This window comes from Crassostrea angulata, chromosome 6 (assembly GCF_025612915.1).
Source record: "Crassostrea angulata isolate pt1a10 chromosome 6, ASM2561291v2, whole genome shotgun sequence".
In the NCBI taxonomy this organism is placed as follows: Eukaryota; Metazoa; Mollusca; class Bivalvia; order Ostreida; family Ostreidae; genus Magallana; species Magallana angulata.
In genome coordinates, this window is record NC_069116.1 from 8,189,108 (window position 1) to 8,216,407 (window position 27,300).

Genomic DNA, 27,300 nt, shown 5'->3' on the forward strand with positions numbered 1-27,300 from the left:
GTGATAGCATCATTTCATGTAAACTGCGATTGGAAAAATAAATCACATGTCACTTTTCTACCATATTATATTCGTACATATATTTGTCAATAGCAATAATTTAATTTAAATACTGTAAATTCCTAATTAAACGCGAGGAATTAATATCCGCGTAAAATCGCGAGAAGCAAAACCCGCGGATTTTAAAATCTCACTTTCATTTTTCTGACAGATGAAAACTAACTGAAACGATGATAAAAAATTGGTGGTCGCGATTTTATAATTTCGCGGTTTGATGCAAAACGGTTGAATTAAGTACTCGCAAGAATAAGGAAGCTACAGTATACACTCCTTTTATTCAACAACCGGAAGTTTGAGAGATCGTAATATTGGCCATGATTTTCAACGATATGGGCATGCGGACAGGTCCAGAGATAAATCCAAGACAGACCCAATTGGACGATTTTGGTGACGGCCTTTTGTTTTGACCAGCACGAAGAGGACTAAATAAGGAAAAGAAAAACCCTCATATTTTCGACGTAAAATTTGATGCGTGGCCACTGGGTTTTTTTTTTTAACTTGCACTAAGGTCTCACGTTTTGTGAACCTAAAACGTAGGAAACTTTAAAAATAAAATTTATTTTTTGCGTCATATGTCGACCATGATTTGAATGGAACTACAATCGGTTAAGTAGAATGCTACTTATATATCAAAACCGTCAGAAGTTGAATTACTTTTCCTTGTTAATAGATCCCTAAAAGAAACAATTGTCGAGGAAAACCACTGTCAATCAGTTGTACCAAGTTTGTGACAAGTTTGAAGATATACCATCAAATGGGAAGTGCGTGGTATTGCCATATAATATGTAATTAATGTAGAACATGTTTAACAGCTTCTTGAATTCAATGAATGAAAAGGAATTTCTGGTGAGGCTCAATTTTGGAACCCTCTGATAAGTCTGGTTTCGATGTAAACTACTGTCGTTCAAACACAATGATTAGACAACATGGGATGAAAACAATTGCCGTTGCAGCACTATGTAGATGATAATGTTCTTTGCAACTGGCCATACATTTGTTAACCATCACATAAACAGTTCCAATGGAATATATGGCACAGATATAAGATGGAGAATGTTGCTGTTCCATACATACTCAAAGGAATAACATTTGTGTGTCTCCCTGCGAGGATATTTTAACTAAGCGATTCCAACGTTAGATGACTTGGGTACCAACCGGAAAGAAAAAGAGAGTAAGTCCAACAGAGACCTAGAGGAGATTAGTAGAGAAAGAAATGAGGGATTACAACTGGACATGGGGACATGTCCTAAAAAGGATCCAATACATAAACACATGGGATTCTCTGGTGACGGTCTTATGTGCTGACCAGCACGAAATAAGATATAAGTATAAGACCCTCGAATTTATAAAAATACGATTCGCTGCGTGGCCAACAAATGTAGGAAACTTTTTAAAATTTCGAATACGTTTTGAAAACGCAACAACAGTCGGGTAAGTAAAATGCGTTTAATGTATACCAAGAGTCGCAAGTTGAATTGTTTTTCTGTGTTAGTTGATCGATGCGAACACAATTGACGAGGAAAACAAGTCAATCAGTTATACCATATTCTGGTTTTCAAATCAGCTGGGAAAAGTTTGGTATTTTCATATAATATGATATGATATGTAGTTAATGATGAACCAATTTAACGCCTTCTTGAATTTATTGAATTGATGTGGTTTCTGGTGAGTCCGTGACTTAGTAATAAACAACATAATTAAGTTTGGTCTTGAACTGAAATATTGTCGTTCGTACACAAGGAATGTTGCAGAAAACATCGGAGGCAGACAATACACATTGCAGCGCGATTATTAGTATTTTAGCAGCAAAACTTAACAAATAAGCACAATTATAAGGTAGAGAAATTGCACTACCCAGATTGTGTTCATTATTATCAAAGGAGTAGCATTTTAGTTGAAATTCTTTCTTTCAAATCCCGAAAGTTTCACTGCAACAGCCCGTCTCTGTTGTGACTGTGCATCAAGGTGTAAAAGGATTGTGCTTATCATCGTGTTATTTAACTCATCTAAACCATAAAACATTCCTACGATAAAAGACACAATGGATTTGGACTTAACAAGATTTTCACGAGAGATAAATTGATGGTACCAACTGCAAGGCATACCGGTATAATACCATGTCTTATTGATTGCGTACCTCTTTGCATACCAGTTTTATGTATCAAAGACGTCACAAATTGAAGTACTTTTGTTTGTTAGTAATGCCACACAAAAACCGATTGTCGAGAGAAACCACAGTCAGTCAGTTGTATCATATTTTGGTTTTCAGTGTGACAGGTTTAGTGATGCCATCAATTGGGAAGAGTTTAGTCTTACCAAGTGAAGTTAATGGTGAATCAGTTTAACAGATTTTTTGATTCATTGAATACGAGGGAGTTACTGGTGAATCCATAAGTGAACGTAAATAAGATTGGTCTCGACCTTAACTACTGTCGTTCCACCACAATCGAACCTGGGTTGTCGCGGCCATAACGCGAAGTACTAACCACTATACGATCACGGCCATATGAACACTTATTTGAATTATCAGAGGTACAGAATTGTATATTTTTTTTTATTAACATCCTTGATAATTTGTCTGTGGGCGTGAGCTGTTCTTGAGAGGAACACAAAGATGTGCGACAGGTCATTTTTTACCTGTACAATTTTTTAAAAAAGTCGATTGCAGTATCCCTTGCATCTGGCTATGCATGTGTATATCATATATATAAGCAGTAACGATGAAATAAATGGCACAATTATGAAATGGACATGGAGCAATGAAAATATACCGCTGTTGTTCCATGCATACTCAAAGGAGTAGCATAACTGTTATCCTTGAAAGTATATTTTAAGCGAAAAACTTATATTCCATACCTGGATATTATACATATTTGCCTCTAGGGGTCTGACGTTATATCCGGTTCTGAATAGATTATATGACGGAAGCACTGTAAAGTGTAAGGTGTCGGCAAATTCATAGCGAGGCTAAAAAATATCCTGTCTTACCGTAACAGCGACTGCACAGCCACTGCCGTGACCAGGATTCGAACCTGGGTTGTCGCGGCCACAACGCGAAGTACTAACCACTATACGATCACGGCCATATGAACAGGTTATAAGGTATAATAGAGTTATTAAATTGTATATTTTTATTTATTAATATCCTTTTTGAAAATATGTTTGCGGGCGAAAGCTGTTTATAAGAGGGAAAACAAAGGTGTGCGACAGGTGTAAAGAAACTACAAGTACATGTAGTTATGTTTATTTGTTTAATCTTCAAGAGTTATATGATTGTAATCCTCCTAAATGGTGTCGAGTCTTACAAAATGATATGACTAAAGCAAATTCAAACAAGATAAGACACCTTCTAGATCCGAAGTCTTTGCAGAATACTAGGTATCTTCTGGCCGAATATAGTCTTGACTAAAGAGCAGTACAATATCCATATCGGATTTGATCACGTGCCGGACTGCAATGATAACCCATAAAAGTCAAAAATTGACTTTTAAATCATGAAATTATCCTGGCGTCTTAATTATGCACAATAATTATTATATGATGACAATCAGCATCTTTACTAATAACCTCTTTTCTTATAGAAGTTCATATATCATATAAATCATACTATAATAAACAGTCACATAGACACAGTGAAAATAAAACTTGGGAAACTCTAGGGTTAAAAGATCATAACTCTGCCGATAAATATCTGCAAAATTGCAAAAACGGGCCCAGGAAAATGCTAAGACGAATTGAATGGGTGGAGAGAAAGGGGTAACACAGTGGGAATTCTTAATTGGATATAAAAACTGTTCTGTCGTAACAGCGACTGCACAGCCACTGCCGTGACCGGGAATCTGTGAAGATGAAGTTGAAGAGAAAACAGGAGTTTACAATCAATTGATATCTTAAAGACATGAAAAGCATGTATTATCTTGTGAGAAACGTCTTTTTTCTGTATTGTAACAATTTAACGTTCTTCTTTTCCACATACTTAGTTCTTAGACCAGGTTGGGTTTTTTCCTGTCATCGAATAACAAATATGTAATGTGATACTGGTGTTCCGATCATAACAGAAGTCGGGGCTGAATTTCCAGACATGAAGTATGAAGGATTGTCCCGAAATTCGAGAGAATGCTTAATACTTCATGTCTGCAAATTCAGCCTCAACTTCGATTATGTATAAGAAATATAATTCATCCGGCGAATGCGTCAGTCCAATTATCAAGACAAACCGAATATCTACCAAGATACTTATTAGTATCTGGCAAAGCATCAACTGCATATTAATTCCCAGATAATTAGATGAAAAATGTGTTGTGTCAGTGTCCTCTGGTACCTGTAACTTGTTTATCAGTTAAATTGATGACAAGTGCTGTGTTGTCCTCATCATAAAACAACCAGTAACATTTCTCGTGTTTATTGCTGTCTTAAATAGTTTCCGATGAGCTCTCTACTTTACGATGCGTCTTGTTAGTAAGTACAGTGTATCTGATCGCCAGCACCATCTAAACCACTCATACGATTACCAACAGCATTTGGTCCACTCTTTGTCTGACTTTTGTCTTACAATGGACCCTTTCATCTTGGTGGCTCTGTTACGTATAGTACATGCATGTATTTAATGACCAATGATGTCTATCCTAGATAATCCAATTAAAAAACAGCGCGTATTTCATCTGATAACCGATGGTGTTTTTCAGCAGCTTGTCTAGATATTGGTATTTTTAAGTTTTTGAACGAAACAACATCACATGGTGAAACTATTTAGAGAGGAAGCATGGTGAGGATCGAATGACATGGACTCCATTGCTGGAAATATCACCGACTGATTTAGACCTTGTCCAGCATATGTAGGCGATAAGGTTATCATCATGCAACAAGAGAAGACATTGTATTAATTCATATATGTGCAGGTTTTTGGGGTTTTTTTTTTCTTATCTGATATTTATTACTGCTGTTTAATATTCGGTAACATTTTGCTTTGCTTATTGGTTGTAAACCGTAGAGTACGGACAAAAAACTATAGTTAACGACGTTAGCCTATATTTCACATCTGTGAACAATAATTACTCGATCGTGTGTGTTTCAGAAGTGTAAAACTATAATTAACACTGAAAACAACAATTTGCGATTGCAAAACATAGTTCACCCGATATATATAGTTTCACGATTTGTACTACATACATGTATATGTATATGGCACGCCAAATTAACAAAAATTGGCTAATCATAGTTTCACAGTCGATAAACTAGGTTGAACGGTTATAAACTATAGTTTACGGACAGAAAACGACGAAAATCTATATTTCACACCCGTTGACCATAGCTAACGCGATCACCTATGTTTAAGAAGTGTAATACTATTGTTTCACCATGGTGAAACTATGATTAAAGGAAGTGAACATGAAAATAATAATTGTTGCTTAATAAATTTTAAAAGCCTTTTGAAACTTAAAAATGAGGTCTGTTACTTTTTTGTTTATTTATATCAAGAGATTTTATCAATTTAACACTCTCAGTGAAAGGTTTATGGAGGTAATCCATTATTCCCCAGCATGCATCTGTTCTCTGACGTAGATAAGCCACATTGCTGCTGGTGACTGGGTCAATGTTGGAACTAGGCCAGTGTTTATGTACAGAGTTGATAAAAGTTAAGAAGAAAAAATATGCCTTGATGTGAAGAAAAATTTTGTGTATTGTCATGAGGAGACAAGGATTTAGTACAATTCTATAAATGAACCTCAGATAACTATATATGATTTGTACAAAAATGAATATAGATAAATTAATTTGTGAAATATAAGACCATCACATTCCAGATGTTTGTACGGATATGCATGTGGCAGTCAGTGTTTACAAAAATAAAATGCTGTTTTTAGATTTCAATTCAAATTAATAAAAAATTGTAATTCCATTTTTTTGTGGGGTTTCCTACCGTTACTTTTTATTTAAATGCCCTGGAAATTTTTCTGATTTGTTTTTTTTTTTATACATAAGATCTTGATGACATGTACGCCGGTTTTGTTTATGCTGTCAGAAGAATAGCAGGACTAAGACACTTTTTAAAAGTCAGGATGCTGTGCATGTACCTTGTGTGCTCATTTATCTAGCACACATAATGCTCAAACTCATAAACAAGAAATTCCCGAGTGCAAGAAAAAATAGGTCATGATAACACTGATCCACGGACATTCCATTCTAGTTACATGTCACATTAACTGCTGGTGGGAATGCATCATTCTGAGATCCAAAATCTTCCTCAATAAACACTGTTTAAAAAGACAACTCTTTACATAATCCTTTTAAAGTTTCCATTCACATTTTGATGATTGCATTTTATCTCTGCTACTAAACGTGTGTAAAAATGCAATGTGTCTCACTGACGGCAGCATCAGTGCTGCCCTCTCTTAGATGCTTAGAGATAACCCAGCAGGGAGGTAATGATTTTAACAATATGGCAGCGCTCATGGATTGCAAGAATTAGTTATTCTAAGTGGTATATCTTTTTACTGAGGAAAGCTCTGTCTAAACGGTTTTCAGATATCATTATACACATCAAACAGACAAATTTTAGCCCTTGATAATTTTTTCATCTTCACTTCCTTTAACAACTATAGTTAATGAATGCAAATAAATGTTACAGACGTGAAAGTAATAGTAAATCAATAACAAATCCCTGGAAAAAGTTATATAAAATTGAGGAACGTGTCGTCTGACTTTAATGTATAATTTGCAGACAGATAAACGTAGGTTAATATTCGTAAACTATAGTTTACAAAGGTTAAAAATGGTTTTGCAAATGAAAACTAAAAACTATAGTTAACGGATCGTAAATTATAATTAAGGAATAATTAACTATGATTTACGATTCGTAAATTGTAGTTAAGAATAAACTCAGTATTGTTAACCATAGTTTAGCGCTCGTGAAGTATGGTAAAGGTCAAGATCTATAAGTAAATGATTCCAGAGTGTCTTTTTGGTGCTAGAACCATTATATCCTCATAATTGATTTGAAGAATCTTTTCCCCGTACTTTACGGCTTTGAATTGTGTAGAAAGTCAAACAATTTATTGACATTCTGAATTAAATCATGGGAAAAGTAATCCTGATATCTATATTCTATTTTACATCGTTTTAAAGATGAGATCAATTAAGAGCTTGTTTAATTCCGTTTTTGGAGAGACTGTAGGCAATCTAGATATATTTTATTAGTCAAAAATGGATAAAACTCCGAAATTCTTTCCTCAATTCCTTCATATTTCATTGAAAATGACAGTTTAAAACATGATTTTTCATTGTGCTTACCAAAAATTTAAGCCCGGTGTTGTATAGCAGTTTTTCCCCCATAGTAGCTTTTCCCCCCGGAAAACCTACTATATAGTAGCCTTTCCCCCCGGGGGGAAAAGCTACTATATAGTAGCTTTTCCCCCATAGTAGGGTTTCTCCCTCACGTTTTTGGTTCAGATTTTATAAAAAATATTTATGAAAATCCAGTTAGGATTAAAATCAATGTTTCTACACTCCCAAGGTGCATACATGTATATCTGCATTCATCTGTACAGGTTAAGTTTCGTTTTGCCGATTTATTATTTTTATAGACAATGCTGAAAGTTGAACATGTGTGTAATGGAACTACACATAGAACTTAATTTAGGTAATTTATTGAAAAAAAGTTTTACAAGTTCTGAAATTGTATTAAACGAGAATGTTTTAAGAATTTCTTGATAAATCTATCAGACTGTTTGTCTGTTTGTGAGAATTTCATCCAGGCTAAACCTCCGTTTTAGAGGAAAATTGTTTCCGATGTTTCAGAGCCCGATTTTTAAAATCCTTTTATAATAATTATAGTGCATATTCTTTAGAGTCCAATGTCTCATAAACTAGAGATGACCATATCACCATATTTTTATAGTGGCAGTGGTTTACCACTTGAAGATGACTCTGAAAATTTCAGCCCTCAGGGTAGTGGCCCTTGATGTTTCAGGGCCCTATGTTTATAACCCCATTATAATGATTGAATAGTGTTCTATAAGTGGGGACCCGAATCTTAAATTCTAGAGATGACCAATTAACCATATTTTCACAGTGGTAGTGGTATACCACTAGTAGATGTCACCAAAAATTTAAGCCCCCATGCAGGGTAGGAGCCTTTGTTGTTTTCGAGCCCGATGTTTGAAATCCAGGTATAAAGAATATGTATTTTTAGGGCCCCGTATCTCAAAAACTCTAGATGACCACATGCACATATTTTTACGGTCATTTAAAAGTTAAAACATCATTTAAAAATACACAATCACTCATATATTTCTTTATCAAAATGATTGAAAATTACATTTAATTCTTCTGCTTTTTTTTTTAATTTACGAACAAAATTTTTTAAAAAGGTACCCGGGTAAAAGTCATTATTCTTCAAAACATTTAATCAATTCATAAGATGACTAATGATATAATAAATAATTAGATAAATAAATCAATGAAAAGGAGAAACCGAAAATCAAAAATAAATAACCAACCTAAGCGCATATACGACTTTTTTACTTGTTAGTTGATTAGAAGAACAAGCTTATATTTTAAAAAAAGTCAGCTCATCACAACATATGTGTTGGTTGTTTTGGTTTTTTTTTTTTTTTTTTTTGTTTTTTTTTAATTACCCTTGTTTAATTGTTCGTAGAAATAATATGGTACACAAGTAAATTTTAATTGCAAAAATATGAAACAAATTATTATAGTATAAATTTTTAGGTAATTGAATCGTATATCTTGATTTATATGGCATCGATTTCAAAATTGTATATTTATAAATCAAGTTGCAAACATAAAAGTGGAATAATTAGCAAATGGTGAGTGACAATATAAACATAAAGTTAGTTCAGGCTCCATTTCACATTTTCCAAAGTAACCAGCAAAGATACCGACATTGTTCTGGTTGTGAAGACATTTCATTGTTTTTTAAAATGTTTACATCATAATATCTCGCGTTTCGTAGAAATGTGCTTAAAAATATGAATATGCGTAACTTTAAAACGAAATTGTAAACAATAACTTTACACATGCTTTTAATACATAATCAAAACACCCCTCACCCATGATTTAGAACCCCATCAATCAAAGTAAAACTAAAACATTTCAGTTTCTCATTATATCATTGCACCCTGTCTCCCGTTTGATATTTAGAAGAAGAAATATATTATAATTGTTTTTAAGATCGTCAATTCTAACGGTATTAATTTAAATTTGATAGCTTTTTTGGACGAAGGGAGTAATACATTTCCACTTTTTATTCCCTTCCTCTACAAAATTAAGTCAAGATTGGTCAGTTAGTTCCCTGGGAAAAGCTTATACATTGATGGTAATACATTGGAAAATTAAATTTCCAAAGCGGCGTTTTTTCACTCAAATGTGTTCTCACGTGTTCATAACGTCGAAGTCAAAACTGTAGATAAGCATCGATTAGATGAAAAAGATTCGAGGTATTCCGAAATCCGTGTAAAAGGTGTTCCAAAAAGGGGTGAGAACAGGTGAAATAAACGATGATGACATATGCATGTTATGAAGGCGCATGCCTTAGTTCATATTTGGGGTTGAAAAAAATAAATGCCATGATTATCCTTTTTTGTGAGAAATTAATATCATATCAGTTATTGCAAATTATTGTCACGAATGGTCCGCAATAAAGATGGCCGGAAAGTAAAAATGGGGGGAAAATCCACTATATAGTAGGTTTTCCGTGGGGGTAATCTGGCTATAAAAAGGGGGAAAGCCCACTATATAGTCAGCTTTCCGTGGGAGAAAAACTGCTATATAGCCATTTTTCCGGGGGGAAGAACTGCTATATAGCCATTTTTCCGGGGGGAAAGATGGCTAGGGGGAAAAGGCACTATATAACACCGGTACACAATATCAAACAAAGCTATTGTTATGAAGCATCATTGAAAAAATTCATATCTTAAATTTTGTAAACCTGTAAGCACCTTTCATTTAATAGATCTTGACCTTAGCAATCGATCAATAAACCTAGTTACATCTGTTTACCATAGTTAACGGGATCATCTATGTTTCAGACGTGTAAAACTATAGTTAACACTGAAAACATTCATTCAGTTGCGATTGCAAATCATAGTTTGTCTGATAAATATAGTTTCACGATTGTGAAACCATGATTAACAACTCTTATCATGTAAATCATAGTTTACAGATATCAGCAGAGTATATTGTTAACGTTATTTGCAGACAGATTAACTTAGATTATCATTTGTAAACTATATAGCTTACAACCGTTAAATATAGCTTTTAGATGGAAAACTATATTGCGGTTCGTTAACTTAACAGTCGGTAAACCTAATCAAGTTTATCAAATGTGAAACTAAGTTTAGCTCATTTTTGTAAATTTGTCGTGTCATAGATATGACTCGGGTATGGCACGCCAAATTCACAAAAATGAACTAAACATATAGTTTCACAGTCGATAAACTATATGTGTATCAGCTGTTAACTATAGTTTACAGATCCTAAACTATAGTTAACGATTCGTTAAGTATAGTTCACATCTGTGAAACTATATTTCACGAATCTAAACTATAGTTTACGAATGATAATCATAGTTTATCTATCCGTAAAAACGTTAACAAAATATTTTGCTGATGAATATAGATTCACATTTGTTTATTATAATTTACAATCGTAAACTATAGTTAAGAGTTGTTAATTAGAGTTTCACAAATCATGAAACTACATTTGACAGAAATTATATTTGGTTTGTAATCACAAATTACTTATTTGTTTTGAAAAAATTATTAAAAGATAATGTTAAATTGCGGCCATAAATTATGTACGCTTCCGCAATGTAAACAGATACCAGTCTATTGGATTGGATTTACTCTTTTTTTAAAAGCAAATCTCAAAAAGTCTTTGCATTCAAAGTACAAGTTTGCCTCAAGTACATTTAATCTTTGATGAAACTATTTGTAAAGTTAAGAGGGGCCTGGAGGGGCCAATTCTGTAAACATTTTTATGTATATGCCAACTAGTCGATTTAAAAACTATTTAAAATTTGTTATATCAAATTGTAGTTTAAGTTTTAATCAGACCTGTAAGAAATTTCAGAATCCCCAATTTAATCAAATCCCGAATTTTCTCCACATAAAAATAGAAACGAAGATAACCGAGAACTTCCGAAGTGTATCACGCTAGAATATTTGTTCCACGCGTGGATTGTAAACAGATACGGTGTTTCCTGTTGTGAATAATTCGAAAAAATTATTACATCGTATATTGCTTTTCAAGAGAGTTTTTGATCTTGTTGAAAAAATCATATTTACGGATAGATTCATGCATCGATCAGTGGCATAAATTGAAGTGAATTCATGGAATATCTTCCGTTATAAATGTTTGCGCCGCTACCGTGATTCATGTTTTGACGTGATTCCAAAACTGTGACCAATGTTTTGCTAACCGGTGTCTGAATGGCGAGAAACTAACAGTGCGTATCGTTAAATACACGTAAAGGTCGTGTAATTAGTCAGACTGTTTAAAGATTTGTTTATAATATAACAATAAGAACAACCAGTGTTCATAATGATTATGATGAGGCCCAAACAGATATTAATTTTAAAAACGAAACAGAAGCTTTATTGCACCCAGCAGGGCATACTTTCTATAGACTGATAAAGTTGTACATTATATGAGTTGAGATCAGCTTAAATACTTCTGTTATTAATTTCATTTTTGAGTCTCATGGTTTTCTTTATGAACACCTCGTAAGTTGATAAACTTTTGTTTATAAATATATCTCTATATAAAGGTTCATATTAAGTTGAAAGAAAAACATGCAGTTATATAGGAAGTCCCAGTTAATGCGTGTTTAGCACTGTGACTTAGAATGTATATTTCTTTGCCACAATATTTAATATTTATATATATTTAAATTAATTTATTTAATTATCATATGGCAGATAATTATTGATGGTTGATGTGTAAACACCATGAGTGAAATACCAGCAAGCAAAGCATCTGATGATGAAGAACAAGTAGAGAGGGAAATGGATGACTTACCAGAGGACAATGATGGTCCTGGCTGGACAATTCCTGATGGAAACTTGACAGGAAGTACTGCTCAGGAAGAAGAAGAGTCAGAATCCAGCAAAGACGGCTCACAGAAGGTCCACCAGAGCATGTTTACTGACAGCGATGGAGGGAGCACCATTAAAATGAATGAGCAATGGTAGACGTCTTCTCATATTCCTCTGATCTTTTTTAAAACCACGTGTGTCCCAAGAGTTTATAAATTCACCATTGTTATTGACATAGTTTTTATTGTATGTTGATTTCTCTGGCCACAGATATTTTCTGGGTTTTGTTATCGCATAGTTTAAGTTTTAAAATTGAACACTATCACTAATACATGTACATGTATTTAACATCATTTCAGATAGTCAAGAGGATATTAGTCTACTATTTTCCAAGTAATATATTGTACATGTAAATGAAGGTTGAAAAAAGATTGGTCAGAGAAAAATAGCAATTTTATGAACACATATTTCTTTTATAGTTTGAGATACTTTGCTAGAAGTTAAGTTACAATTCCCATGACAAAAATGTTCTTAAATATCAAACTTTATTCTTTTATAGTCACTCAGATGCAACTCAGACAGGTGAGGATGCCCCTGGTGCTCATTCCATTGACCCTTCTAACATGGATACTGACCAGTCAAACAGTGATGCCAAGGGAGAAGGACAGTTCATTGTGACAGAGAGAGAGTTGGATAAAGACAATGACTCAGAGACAATGAGTGAGACGAGTGACATTGTAAACAACAACAAGACGCAGAGTCCCAGGCAAATATCTCCAGAGGAGCAGAGATCCCTGCTAGAGAGCCTACCTTCCTCTAACAAACTCAGGACCGTACCCAGCTCTGGGAGTTTATTCAGCGAGGAAGGATATCAAACATTTCCTGGGGCAGAGCAGAGTCAGGAGCTACTGAAGCGAGAGGTTTATGGTCATGAAGATGACAATGAAAGCGAAGCTGTCAGTTCTTGTACTGACACCAGTAACCTAGCTCAGTTAATTGTTGACCATGTCCTAGAAAATGTGGTGGGTTCAGTTCAAGATGAGAGTGATTCAGATTCTTCCCTGAAACAAATCGTGGAAAATCTAGAAAATGCTTTAGAGACTGAAGAAAACGAGGAGAGTATGGACCAGAGAGAAGAAGAACAGGTGTTAGAGGACAAAGGATATGCATCTAAGATGGAGTTGGATACTGATCTCAAAATTGATGAAGAAGCCATGACAGATTTCCAACTAAATGACCCGCAGCCCATAGGTGAAGAGGTTAGGGAGGAAAATGATGAGAAGGTGATAGATGGAGGTGATGAACAGATAGAAGTGAGACTGCCAGAAGACAACACGGCATTTGACTCTGAGGATAGGGCAGTAGAGGGGGCTCAAGCCATGGATCAGCTTTCATCCGAGTCTGAAGTCCCAGGGGCGGAACAAACTCCAGAAGTGGACGAAGAGAATGTAGATGACAAACAGTTAGATAATGGAGGATCCACTAGACTTTTGAAGTCTAAAGACAGTGGAGTTTCAATGAGCTATGCTGGAGAAATTATTGGAAATTCCCAGTCGGCAGGTGTTGTTGCCTCTACGAGTTCAAATGTTTCAGATAGAATCAGTGACACTATCCCAAGTAGGAGAAATCTGTCTGACTCTTTACAAGAGTATGACACACAGAGACCTTCAGACAATGTCAATGAACCAATGGCAGAAAAGCCTTATGAAGAGGATTCAACTTTCAAACGCTTAACGCCTGAAGAAGCCACGATAAGTTCAGCTGAAATCAGTGTTCCTGAGAGTTTTGCAGATCAAAAGGAGAATAGTAATTTGGCTTACACAGCTGTTTCCTCTCCAGGCTATACTGAACCTTCCTCCGTCAGAGCTGATCAATCCTCAGGATTCTTAGCCTCCCAAGAAACAGACTCTCAACTTTCATATGAAAGAAACAGTTCACCTGCTAAGCCTATACAAACCCCACCAAGAATGGTGCTGAGAACAAAGCAAGATTTTGTTGTTAGTGGAAATCGCTCAGAGAAAGACCCAAGTTCAAATGTCAGAGGTCAGGGTCAACAACACCAGAGAGAGGCTGAGATGCACAGAGAGCAGTTGATACTAGACAAGGTAAGGAAGGACATGGCAGCTAAGGAGAGAGAGATGAGAAGACAGATAGACAGAGAAATGACTGAGAGAATGGAAAGAGCTAGATTACAGCAGGAGCTTTTATCAAATGGAGGAGAATATTACAGAAGTGAAAATGACCTGTCAATGAATCCATATGACCAATCAAATGAAATTGATATAACTGAGTCTTCAAGGTTGAAATATTCAGACCAAAGTTCTTCAAGGTCCTCGATCAATGCTGGATCCCGTAGCATGCCCACCAGAAGTTCCTCTGACTTTCGAGTTTCGGAAGAGGAACTCATAAGACGGTATCAGCGGGAGTTATCCCGCTCTGAACAGAGACATTATGATGTCAGTGGAATAGACACATATGCTACTCTCCAAAACCAGCATCATCGCAATGAAAGTGTTTCACTTGACGATCCACTCAGAATGGAGGGAATGTCTTATGCAGACATAAATCGGAGTGATCGGGGGATGCCATCAAATGTTTATTCCAGCTATAACATTCCTCCACCACAGTATAATGTGTCTACCTCCTTTGGAGCTCAGAACTCTTCCCATACCTCATCAGATCTAGAAGCCACTCCCCCAAAGTCTGGATCAGTGCCCCCATTCAAAACACTCCATGAACAACAGGTATGTGTGGTTTTTTTCTAATTTTCAGATTATATTTTACGTGACATCAGGTAAAATCTGGTTTTGATGTTAATGAAGATTTTGAATTTCAGATTGGTTGGATGCGAATGTTTAAAACCCTAGAGGAGCAGCATCACAATGAGCTGAAGAACCAATACAGACAACATCAGGAAACCATCTTCTCTATGCAGCACCAGATTGAGAGTGAACTCCTCAACCAACAGCAAACCCTGAAACAGAAGCTGTCAGCTCATAAAGAGGCTCTTTCTAATAATGCCAGTCCCATCAAACCAAACCAAGACAGGAGACTCAACCACAGTCAACTAAGTGGCCAAATGCTGGAGAGCTCACGGGGAGACAGCTCTTACAAGAAATCAGGCTCACCTAAATCCTCCCCCAATGCTAGACACATGGAGCGGTCTCACCATTCAGACAGGCACGCCTCTCCCCCCTGGAAGGACATCTACAGAGAGATTCGTGGGAAGGGTGTTGACAGTGATCGGGAAACAGAGGACAATGAGGAGGAGGCAACTCCAATCAGGCGCTCCTTGGAGGATGATTTCATGTCAACCTCCTCCATGCTGAGGCAGCCATTGTCTGAGGAAATCAGGCCTACCCCAAAGAAATATTTTGACCCACTCCCTTCAGAATCCCCAAGGGGTGGTGTGTACAGTAGCCCTATGCCTGTTCTACGAAAAAGTAACATATCTCAGGTATGCATTTTGTGACTTGTTTATGTACAACTATACTCTATCCCATTATATATGTTTAATGTATATAAATGTATAGGATCTCTCATGGTATGGGATGGTATATAATTTTCATCCAGTGAGTTGTGTTTTTTCTATCCCCGAGCCTTTGCGAGGGGATAAAAAATATATAAAAATATTAGAAAACACATTAAAATCAAATACCATTGCAAATAACGAAAGACTCTTTTTGTCACATTTTACCACATATTTAGTTAAACCTCAATCTTTTCTGTAAACATTATTATTGTGAGCTGCACAACACATTTACTACAAGACATCAACAACTTTATGCATGGAAAAAGTTCTTGAGGTTTTACCAAAAAACATTTCATTTTAGAACATATTTTCTATCAAATCATGAAAAATGATAAAACAGCATTAAATGCTACACATTTACAACTCAACACTTTTCAACTAAATTATTTTTTTAAATTTTCATTCTGTGTTGACCGCCTAAACCTACATGTTTTATTGTGATGTCTTATTGGGTAAGAATACTCAGTGTAATATCAAAAATTTATTACATGAGTGATATCCACATTATATTGAGCTAAACATGTGATAAATATATATTTATATATATGTATAACTATACTCTATTTTAGGTTTCAAATTTAGGCAGTGTTTGTTGTTTTCAATAAATGCACAAACATGCTTGTACTTATAAATCAAAAACAATTTATATTGACATAAAGGAAAAAGTAATGATTTCTTCTATTTTATGGAGATCCTAGAATGTTTTTCATTAATGAATAAGGAATCATTTTTTGAGTATAATGAGATGATAATTTCTGTCGGGGCGTGATCAAAATCTTATTAAGACTGAAGGGCTATATGATAGATTTGATCATGCCCCAACCAAAATTATAACCTCATAATATTCAAAGAATGATTCGTTATTACTTAAATTTATATAATTTTCAGCATTTGTACGATTAGATATTTGAAAATAAATACACAAACCAGGCTTGCGCCCTAATTATACGTCATTTGAACTCATTGGACTGTATAGTACAAAATAAATACATAGTGTTATCACAGGCAGAGACAGTGAAAAATGTAAATATTTCTAGATAATGTATATAGTATGGATGCTGGTGTTTTTATGAATATTAGATTATTAAGAAAAACATCATGTTAAAATCATCTTAGGACAGAGTGTAGTAAAGGTATATTGCTGAAAATCAAAAAAGAGAAATGGAATATTAAAACTTTAATGAATTTTAAATTTGAAAGCTACATACAATAACTTCAATTATTTGTAGAGTTTTAAATTTCTAATTTTTGCACCTGGTATTTATTCCTAATTTACAAATTGTAGAGCTCAACACGAACTCCAAGTCCAAGGCAGGCAGACAGGAACTCACCTCGTGTTGCTAGCGGCAACGACCTTTCACAGAGGGGTGACAGGACAGACAGCAGACTGTTGGACAGCATAGCTGATGCTCCAATGGAAAGTTTAACCTCAGAGGAGTCAGCCTCTCAGAGGTCAGTATGAACAAGACTTTCAAAAGCTGCTACATGTCTGACATTACAAAGACAGTCCGTGGTCCTAGTCAATGTTCGTGTTGTAGATGTTTAACATTATCTCAAATATTGTATTTTATTACATACTTGGTAATAAATACAGGTTTTTGGCATATGTGATACAGATGACATCACAAAATCCTTATCGGCCTCCGGGGCTGATATTGGTTATCAGCCCTCCAGGGCTGATACGGATCCGTATCACACCCCTTTCGGAACTCCTCTGCCTTTTTTCGCTTCGGCATTTTTGCATGTTTACAGACGAAAAAAAAATATTTTCAGTTACAGTCGACATTTTTAAGTGCAGTTGAAAATGCTAGCAAATGTTTTAAAGCAGTCAACTTTTAAAATCTGATGAAATTCTGTTCTGTAGCTTCATGTTAAAACAAGAAGAACTCATATTTTTATTAAATACATGTACACGTGCAGACTTTTTTCAAATAATATGAATAATCAATTCAAAAATAATTTGATGGGTTTTTTTTAAATTTATTACTAAGTATGTAATAAATATAATAATAGATACCCTTTTCCATATCACAGCTTGTATCAGCCCTCGACCAATATCATCCCTCGGGCCTTCGGCCCTCGGGCTGATATTGGAGTCTCGGGCTGATACAAGCTGTGATATGGAAAAGGGTATGTATTATTCTCTATGTATTGTTTATTACTCAACAGCTAAACAGCTGATAGACATACAAGACAATTGATATAAACATATTAATATAAACAGTTCAGTTGAAAAGAAAGCAAGATTACACATGAAGTTTTCTGTTCTAGGTCATGTGTTTTGTAGTGTGTCCAACAGTGCCTTATTAATGTGTTTTAAGGTGGTATGGAACACCTCCATATTGTGACATACTTCCTATCAAATTAAACAAAATCAAGTATGATTTAAAAATTTATTTATTTTTTTTACCAAAATTGATACCAAACAGCATAGTGCAATGAGGAAAAGCATTTACAATGAATCTTTATGTCATGAGTTCAAGTCCTGCTGGGGCTTTTAAAATTTTTACCTTTTCAAAAAATTTTAAAACCTTTTTTTGGTCAAATATTGCAAACTTTGAAAAATTCTAGAATGATGAAAATGTTTTGATTAAAATGTACTTTTATCCAAATTCATATCAACATGTTCCATACCACATTAAGGTGGAATCAGTTGTAATTTTGAATCAATTACTGGTAATGCATATCTTTCATTATGCTCAATAGTCATTCATAATTGTTTCCAGCCAATTTTGATCAAATTTTTGACGATATTTTTAATTGAAAAATTGTCTGTTATTTTTGGGAGTTGATTTTAATCAACTCTCCTATGCAGTTACTCAGACAAACCGAAAGTGGAACAGTGTTTGGACCTCAGCACAAATCATTGCTGCTGACAAGACTTAGTTCTTGAAAATAATTAATGAATTCGATGTAATGTATGCTAAAGCATTGTTTTTCAAGGAAACTTATTTATAAATACCTTGAAAATAGTCAGATTTTAAATGGTACGAACAATTTAAATATTTTTTGTAGTTGTATGTATTCCTACGCCAGAGTTCAATATAGTCTCGTTCGGCTCGACCCTTGGCTGTCTCCGTAAATCCTTGTCGGAAATTTACGGTGTCAGCAGAGCGTTTGGTTGAAAGAGACTAGAAATCAATATTGCTTGGATCCATACAAGAATTATTTCTATTACTGATACGTAGTTTGATTGAATTAATTTTATCTTTAAATATTATTTAACATGATTCATGTAGGGGTTTCTCGACATTCTTGTCGAAAAAGTCCAAAAATTCATATTATAAAAATGTGCGTAATTCAAATTAGAAATTACATTTACTTGTCATGCAAAATAACATATCATTAATTTTAAAATAAATAAACATCGACAAAATCAACTCCCGTCAGTTCTTCAGTACTTTGATTAAAAAAATGAGAGCCATGTTTATTTTGTTTGATATTTTCAGAGCTCATTTACGAGAGAAGCATGCCAAGCACTTGTTAGATCTGAGAGAATACTATGAGCAGGAGATCCATGATTTGAGATTGGCATTGTCAAGGTCTGATGACATCACAAGTAGGTCGCCATTTAAGAGGGTTGCCAATGAGAACCAAGCACTGATCACAGAAAACCACTCGCTAAAACACACAAATGAGGAGTTGGAAAGTCAGCTAAACAAAGTTGTCAGGTATGTATTGACACCTACAACAAAGTCGTCAGGTATGCATTGACACCTACAACAAAGTCCTCAGGTGTGAATACATACAACAAAGTCCTCAGGTATGTATTCACACCTAAAACAAAGTACCAGGTAATCAGGTGTGAATACATACAACAAAGTCCTTAGGTATGTATTCACACCTACAACAATATACTTAGGTATGTATTCACACTTACAACAATATACTTAGGTATGTATTCACACCTACAACAATATACTTAGGTATGTATTCACACCTACAACAATATACTAAGGTATGTATTCACACCTACAACAATATACTTAGGTATGTATTCACACCTACAACAATATACTAAGGTATGTATTCACACCTACAACAATATACTTAGGTATGTATTCATACCTACAACAATATACTTAGGTATGTATTCACACTTACAACAATATACTTAGGTATGTATTCACACCTACAACAATATACTAAGGTATGTATTCACACCTATAACAATATACTAAGGTATGTATTCACACCTCCAACAATATACTTAGGTATGTATTCACACCTACAACAATATACTAAGGTATGTATTCACACCTACAACAATATACTTAGGTATGTATTCACACCTATAACAATATACTAAGGTATGTATTCACACCTACAACAATATACTTAGGTATGTATTCACACCTACAACAATATACTTAGGTATGTATTCACACCTACAACAATATACTTAGGTATGTATTCATACCTACAACAATATACTTAGGTATGTATTCACACCTACAACAATATACTAAGGTATGTATTCACACCTATAACAATATACTAAGGTATGTATTCACACCTACAACAATATACTAAGGTATGTATTCACACCTACAACAATATACTTAGGTATGTATTCATGCCTAAATCAAAGTCCTCAGGTATGTATTCACACCTACAACAAAATACTCAACATCTACAACAAAGTACTCAGGTATCTAGATAGTAGATACCTATTTATTTTTCCAGAAGTTAAATGAGAACAGTAAATTTTTGGTTCATGTTTTTTTAGTAACATCTCATTACCAATAACATTCACTGGTGTATTAATATGTGAGTAATAAAGCACATTGATCTAACATGTATCCCTGAAGGTGATACTTGTAGCACATTGATCTAACATGTATCCCTGTAATATGTGAGTAATAAAGCACATTGATCTAACATGTATCCCTGTAATATGTGAGTAATAAAGCACATTGATCAAACATGTATCCCTGAAGGTGATACTTGGTTCATTCATGGATGTTTTCTATTTTCTATCATTATGCAATGCTGTTAATAAGAGCATCTCTGGGTTGCAATTCTGCACCTCGATTGATGTTATATTTTGTAGACCATGTTAAATAATCAATGAAATATTTTACTTTTAGAGAGAACCGTGAGCTTGAACAGAAGGTCCATGGACTTGAAAGACGAGCAGTATGTCTGTTTCATTAAACTATTGTTTTATCTGTGAAATAATTATTGAATTCATTACCTGTATTTCAGTTACTAAACTTTGATATAATGATGCTATTCTAACACACTACCAATATATAAAATGATTCTGAAAATCTACATAAAGGTTTTCAATGCAGTCAATTAATGACCAATATTTTCACTGATGACCATTCAATGTGATTTAACTATTTGGTGTACTGATATTATTGGGTTGTTCCACCAGAGTGATTTAACTATTTGGAGTACTGATATGGTTGTGTTGTTCCACCAGAGTGAGTACGCTGACTGTTACAAGGAGGCCCAGGACAAGATCTCCACGTTCCGTAACAAGGTGGAGGAGCTCCAGTACCAGAACCGGACGATGGAGGACCAGGTGCAGCATCTGGAGTGTCAGCTCAAGAACCAGGCGGATGCCATCAAACACTACAAAAAGGTATGGCTCCATCAAACACTGAAAAAGGTAGGTCACATGTAACAATACAAATATATAGATCACAGGCAACACTACAAAAGATAGGTCACAGGTAAAACTACAAAAGGTAGATTACAGGTAACACTACAAAAAGGTAGGTCACAGGTAACACTACAAAAAAGGAAGGTCACAGGTAACACTACAAAAAGGTAGGTCAAAGGTAACACTACAAAAAGGTAGGTCACAGGTAACACTACAAAAAAGGAAGGTCACAGGTAACACTACAAAAAGGTAGGTCACAGGTAACACTACAAAAAAGGAAGGTCACAGGTAACACTACAAAAAGGTAGGTCAAAGGTAACACTACAAAAAGGTAGGTCACATGTAACACTACAAATGGTACGTCATTAACAAACACTACAAAAAATAGGTCACATGTAACATTTAAATGGTAACACCAAAAGAAAAAAGGTATGTCTCAGGTAACACTAAATAAGTTAGGTCACCAACAAACATTATGAATGCATAAAGATGTGACACGGGTAACTTTATACATTGGTACGTGTGAGCACATAACAGTCATGGCCATGTGTCAGTCACTACAAAAAGGTACCAGCTACAACAGGTTAACATACATGTACATTGTGTATGTCTTTAAAAAGTACATCTCAGATAACACTTCAAATGGATATATCACATTACTTAAGGATTAAACAAAACCAGGCCATTAAAAAACCCCTAGATTTTCATGTTAGAAAAAATATGTTAACTGAAATTTAAATGCAATAATGAAATATCTGTACATTTGTTGATTTTCTTATTTTTTCATCAGTCTCAAGATGAACAGATGGAAGTTTTACAAAAAGACAGAAATGCATATCACAAGGTAACAATATGTAATATCTAGATTATATCTTTACTATTTTCTGCCTTGGAGTATATTTATATTTATATCACTGTTTACAAATAAATCATTTCTATATTTAAATGTTTATGAAGAATGTAATTATTTTCTATTGCAGCTTTCTGATAAGTATGATAACTTGGAGAGGGAGTTCAATATTCTAAAGGTCAGGGTTCAACACTTTCTTACATACAATCTTGTGCGATTTTACAAAGTCAAATCAAGAAATGCTAGGACCCATCCTCTTTCATTTTGACCAGGCTTTTAAGATTGTATTTGTTTTTCTGCCTAGGAATCCTTCAATTCCACAGAAAACAAGTTGTATGATGCTCGGTCTGAGGTTGTGGAGCTGAACAGGTGAGGACCATTAGAGCTGGCCATCATGTCTCAGGATTTCTGATGATGGCTGTTTATTAATGATGTTCAGTGCTTGGAGTAAATATACACATGTACATGTATCTTTATATGTATTGCAGGACAGTATCAAAGTTGGAACTGGAAAATAAAAGACTTGGCCGAGAGAACGACAACATCCGATATAAGCTTACCCAAAGTGCTAAGTACGTGCATGCAGCATTTTTAAACAGTGAATATAGGGCTTTCAGATTCAGTAGATGGTTTTTTTGTATTAAAAGTGAGCATAAATTGCATGTATTTTGTAAACACTTTTACAGTAATGTATTACAAAGATAAACCGTAAAAATCTACAAACAGTGCAAATGGGTATTTGAATATATCTGATGTATTTGATAATAGATACAGAGCCATTTGAGTGTATTATATATATATATGTACAATGTTTCAGTGCTGTAACAATGCAAGGGAATGCTGACGACTCTTACTCTAGCCCAGATAGAATTCGTCATCAGTCACCAGTGAGAGAAAGTGGCCTGCAAAAGTCCTACGGTAAAATGACAGACATTAGTCCAGAGTCTGCTCATGCCAGAAGCAGGAGTCAAGAGATCCCCATCCGATTGCTAGGAGACAGACCAATGGACCGTGACCTTCATCAGGACCGTCAGGTCAGGTCACGGAGTCAGGTTGACAGTTTTTGTGAGGAGATGGAAACGAGCTTAGGAGTGAGAGAGCAGAGCACTGAAAGGCGCCCAAAGAACACTTGTAATACATATGCTGAGGTGGAAGAAATTGAGTAAGTCTTACATGTATACCATGGATCATTAAGTTTTGTATATTCATTGATTTATGTCAGTCCTTCAATCTCTCCAAGTAAAGAGTGACAGATGAAATTTGAACAATAAAAACTTTTGTTCACCTTACTATACACTCTTGCTGTGCAAAATGACCCCAAAACGGATCTAATGATTTATATCAAGTAATGGTGAGAAAGGAAAATGCCCTTTCGAAGATTCATAGCCCCATTCTGATGAAATAAAATTAACATCTCTCTAAACCACAAGCTTATTAATGTTAAATAGTCTTGTATTGAAGGTATATGTGTTATATTTTTGAAGGTACCCTTGACATTTAATTTTAGGAAATCTCATCAAAGACCAAGATCTGCCCCAAGCTCCAGAAATGCTCCGGAGAGACAGATGAGCCCTGGAGTGGACCAGACATCACCGGTGCTGAGGGCAGAGAGAGAACTGTATAAACTACGGGAAATCATGAGACAGGCTGAGCAGGTGGTGGAAGCCTCTCCCCCACAGCATCCCAAGCTACAGAAGAAATTCTATGGCAGTGAGTCAGCGCTTTCCAGTAGTAAATCAGATTCGGGGTCGTCAATTCATAAATCTGATTCTTCATCAAGTCTGAAACTCAAGAAAAAGAAATCTGTCAACACTTCCCCAGTAAAATCTCCCAAAGTAAGAACTTCAATGTCCTCAAGGTTTCAAGATTCTGATCCCCTGTCCCCGCCCTCCAAAGCAAAGTTTGAGACGAGTCCCGGTGAATTTGACACTCCTACACGTTTTGATATCGGTGTAATGGAGAGATCCTCAAGCAGACGGCAGCACAGCGATTCCTTGCCAACCAGAGACACTGGATCTAAACCCAGACAGAGTCCCGCCACCAGGGATAAACGAAACGGAGAGGTGAGGGGAGGAAACAAAGCAGGCAGAGACAGGAAACCCTTAAAGGCAGAAAAAGGTAGGGGCTACTGTTGGTGTAAACCAGGGATATTTATACACTGATTTCCAATAATAAAAGTCCAAGTGTAAAAAAAGTGCTGTATTTAAAAAGGTAAAGAATTAAATGAAAACAATTTTGACATTTTTATTGAAGTATTACGTGGTATAAATAACAACTACATGTGTAATTTTATTGGGTGGTTTATGTTGGCTTCAGATACACAAGTCCCCAATGGAACAGTGGAGAACACACTGGCCAAGATGAAGGAGGGAGAATTTGTGTCCAGACCTGGCTGGGAGGATGTTTACACATCAATGGCCAAACCCAAGTCAGACTCCAAAGCAACCCCAGTGAGTTTTGTACACTTATCCAAAGTTAGACTTTACTTACTTTTGTGTGCCATCAGTAATTGTATTTGTTAGCAACCCTGAAGTCATACTCCAAAGATAAAATTTCCTACTTGTAAACCAAAAGATGTTGCAAGGGGCGACTAAATTGCTCATGTTGCTTGTTTGTTTGTACAGGTTAAACAGACAGTGAAAAATCGGATGGACAACATATCAGACTTGGAGGCTAGATATGATGAACTTCAGACCGAGAAAAGAACAGTAAGGGCATAGAAAATCTGAAATGAAAATTTTTCTGAATCGAAATCCCCTTCATTAATTGAAGATTTCAAGATTTATTGAATAAATGCATTTTTTATTCAGTAAATTTTGAAATGTTCACATTGTGAAGATTTTAAAGTTTATTTTACAGAACATTTTCCTTTTTAAACCAGATTCTTGGTGAAACAATACAGTGGACCTGCTTAATATGATAATTATTTTGTCATAGAGAATTAATATATTAGCCACACAATATTAACATGCAAACATAGCTAGATTCATTGTGTCTATATATGATATGTGCTTATTAATGTATATGAGATTACAACATTAAATGAATCTCTGCTGTTTTACATGTTAACATACTGATAATGGTCATTTTTTTTTATTCAGCTTGAGTCCAAACTGAGCAGAGTACCTTCTCATGGGAAAGGAAGACAGGAACAGGTTAGGTTTACAATACACCAAAAGTTTGTTTGTTTTGAATTAGTACATGGATGTGTTTATGCATCTAAGAAAATCCTGGCTTCTTAGGGAATTCATTGAAGTTGTATTGATGGCGATTACAGGAGTTTAATATATAAACCACTGAGGTAATGTTATTTAGTTTCTGGGAGATGGAAAACACATGTAGATTTTGGTTTGTAAATATTTCTCCTTCTAATTGTCAGTAAATGTACCGGTATGTTATAAAATTCATTTGAATGATAATTAATCTTTTAATCTTATCTAATCTCCACAATGTAATGACACTCGATTGTGTGATTTTTTTTCTCATAAAATTGACCTCTGTACATTATACAAAGTCAAAGAGATATATTTTGAAGTATATTAAAATCTGCTAACCTTAACATCAGTGAAAAACTGAAGGTTATTTTTTGTCAATTTCTATGAACATTGGGCTTTAATAAAGTTTTTATCATTTACAAAGTTTATTTCTCTAAATATAAAATTTATGTGTACGTTGTTCAGACTGACCGTATTTTTGTCAATTTTACACTAATATTGGCATGAGTTATCTCTCTTGCTCTATCGTATGAATAATTTGTCACTGCTCAGATATTGGTTCCATATCTAATATCTTTATTTATTGTTTGTAGGAGAATTTAGAAAACAAGTTAGATACTGTGGAGAAAGAGCTTGGATCTGTTCGGATGTCACTGAAAAGATACCATGTGCTAAAAACCTCCATCTAGATAGATGATGGTCCATGGTACAATACACTGTGCACCATTCTATTAGATAGCAGTTAGATTATAGACAGAGGATGGAATAACCATGAACCTTCACTGTGAATGGAAAAGTATACAGCCAAATGTCCTGTACCAGTTCACTAAGACTATGGTCCAGCTTTAGTGGAACTAGTCTGTCAGTGGTTTCGTTAGATGACAGTCCATGGACAAGCCGATGTAGTCTTCTCCTCGTCCGTGGTCCGGCCAGTACATCCGTACCGAGCGTGTTCTAGTTCGCCCGACCCAAACCCCAGGAAGAAGACTGGGGGTCACCTCCTGTTCAGTATTTTGCGTTACATCACACGTTCAGTGATTTGCTCAGATATTTGTGTTTTGTTTTTTGCTACTTGTTACTTGATGGTGTAGGGGATTTAGGTTGTTAAGACGTCTGTTGTTATATTAAATAGGGTTTCTGTACTTGTAAACTAGATGACTATGTTTCAATAGTTTTGGTGCAGAATATCAGGACTGACACATTACATTGCAGTCCGTCTCTGGTTGTAGATCTGCAAACATGTATCAATTTTATATATCAACTAGAATCTAGTCCAGATCCATCTATGTTATTTATTTTGTTTGATATTCTTTGTTTATAGCACGGCTAGAGCAGATTTTATACATGTACAGTGTATATATACATGTAGTATATGCTCTACAATATCAGACCTTATATCAGATTCTGTGTAGGCATCTAGAGGAAGAAACCTGCAAGTGCTTTGCCTCACATTGCCTTAACTAATGCACCATTACTCAGAGATGGCACCAAAGTTCATTCCTTGAGATGTTGATAGTATACAATGACGTCACAGGACTGCACAAATAGCCATTGGCACCAATCACTGGATATTTGTAGGACGTGGAGTCTTCACCAAACTTCACAGATATCACAAGATATTTTATATTGCACTACACGTGTACTGTATTCACTGCAGAATATCAGTTATGTATTTTTTTATTTATCGAATTAAATATGAAGTTTATAACTTACTTTTGAAGTCTATCATTTTTGTAGTTTGTGTAGTTTCACAGAAACCAAATATGTAATTAGATAAAAGGTTATACATATGAATGTAGCTGAACTATTGAAGCGGACTAGTCACGAATTTTGCATGATGAACCTAAAAAAAAATATTAAACGAAGATGTCGAGCTGTACAACTGTGTAAGATTTGAAATAAATCCCCACACCCCATCTTGCCGATTAGACAGTCTCTGAGACTGTCAACAAATCTCTGATTTAGCGGAGAGTGAT

General features: G+C 35.1%; 1 protein-coding gene and 1 non-coding gene across 2 annotated transcripts; one reads left to right on the plus strand and one right to left on the minus strand.

The window, feature by feature from the left end:
* Window positions 1–3,071: 3,071 nt before the first annotated feature.
* On the minus strand, window positions 3,072–3,143 carry Trnah-gug (transfer RNA histidin (anticodon GUG)). The gene has a single exon. It is a non-coding gene; the product is annotated as a tRNA-His (tRNA).
* Window positions 3,144–11,223: 8,080 nt separating this feature from the next.
* Window positions 11,224–27,036, plus strand: LOC128188519 (uncharacterized). Its single transcript, XM_052859620.1, has 18 exons — window positions 11,224–11,524; window positions 11,997–12,265; window positions 12,673–14,857; window positions 14,950–15,570; window positions 16,931–17,097; window positions 19,095–19,316; window positions 20,736–20,784; window positions 21,077–21,238; window positions 22,050–22,103; window positions 22,240–22,287; window positions 22,414–22,478; window positions 22,598–22,681; window positions 22,927–23,271; window positions 23,617–24,227; window positions 24,426–24,559; window positions 24,734–24,817; window positions 25,211–25,264; window positions 25,918–27,036. Exons 2-18 carry the CDS (start codon window positions 12,027–12,029, stop codon window positions 26,011–26,013), a joined length of 5,220 nt encoding a protein of 1,739 aa, XP_052715580.1. The 5' UTR covers window positions 11,224–11,524; window positions 11,997–12,026; the 3' UTR covers window positions 26,014–27,036.
* The last annotated feature ends 264 nt before the right edge of the window (window positions 27,037–27,300 follow it).

Excerpts from the sequence above, each read along its gene's own strand:
- LOC128188519 (XM_052859620.1), top strand. The coding sequence starts at position 12,027 with ATGAGTGAAATACCAGCAAGCAAAGCATCTGATGATGAAGAACAAGTA. Across the intron at positions 12,266-12,672 it reads ATTAAAATGAATGAGCAATG|TCACTCAGATGCAACTCAGA; the intron begins GTAGACGTCTTC and ends ATTCTTTTATAG. Across the intron at positions 23,272-23,616 it reads GCTGAGGTGGAAGAAATTGA|GAAATCTCATCAAAGACCAA; the intron begins GTAAGTCTTACA and ends ATTTAATTTTAG.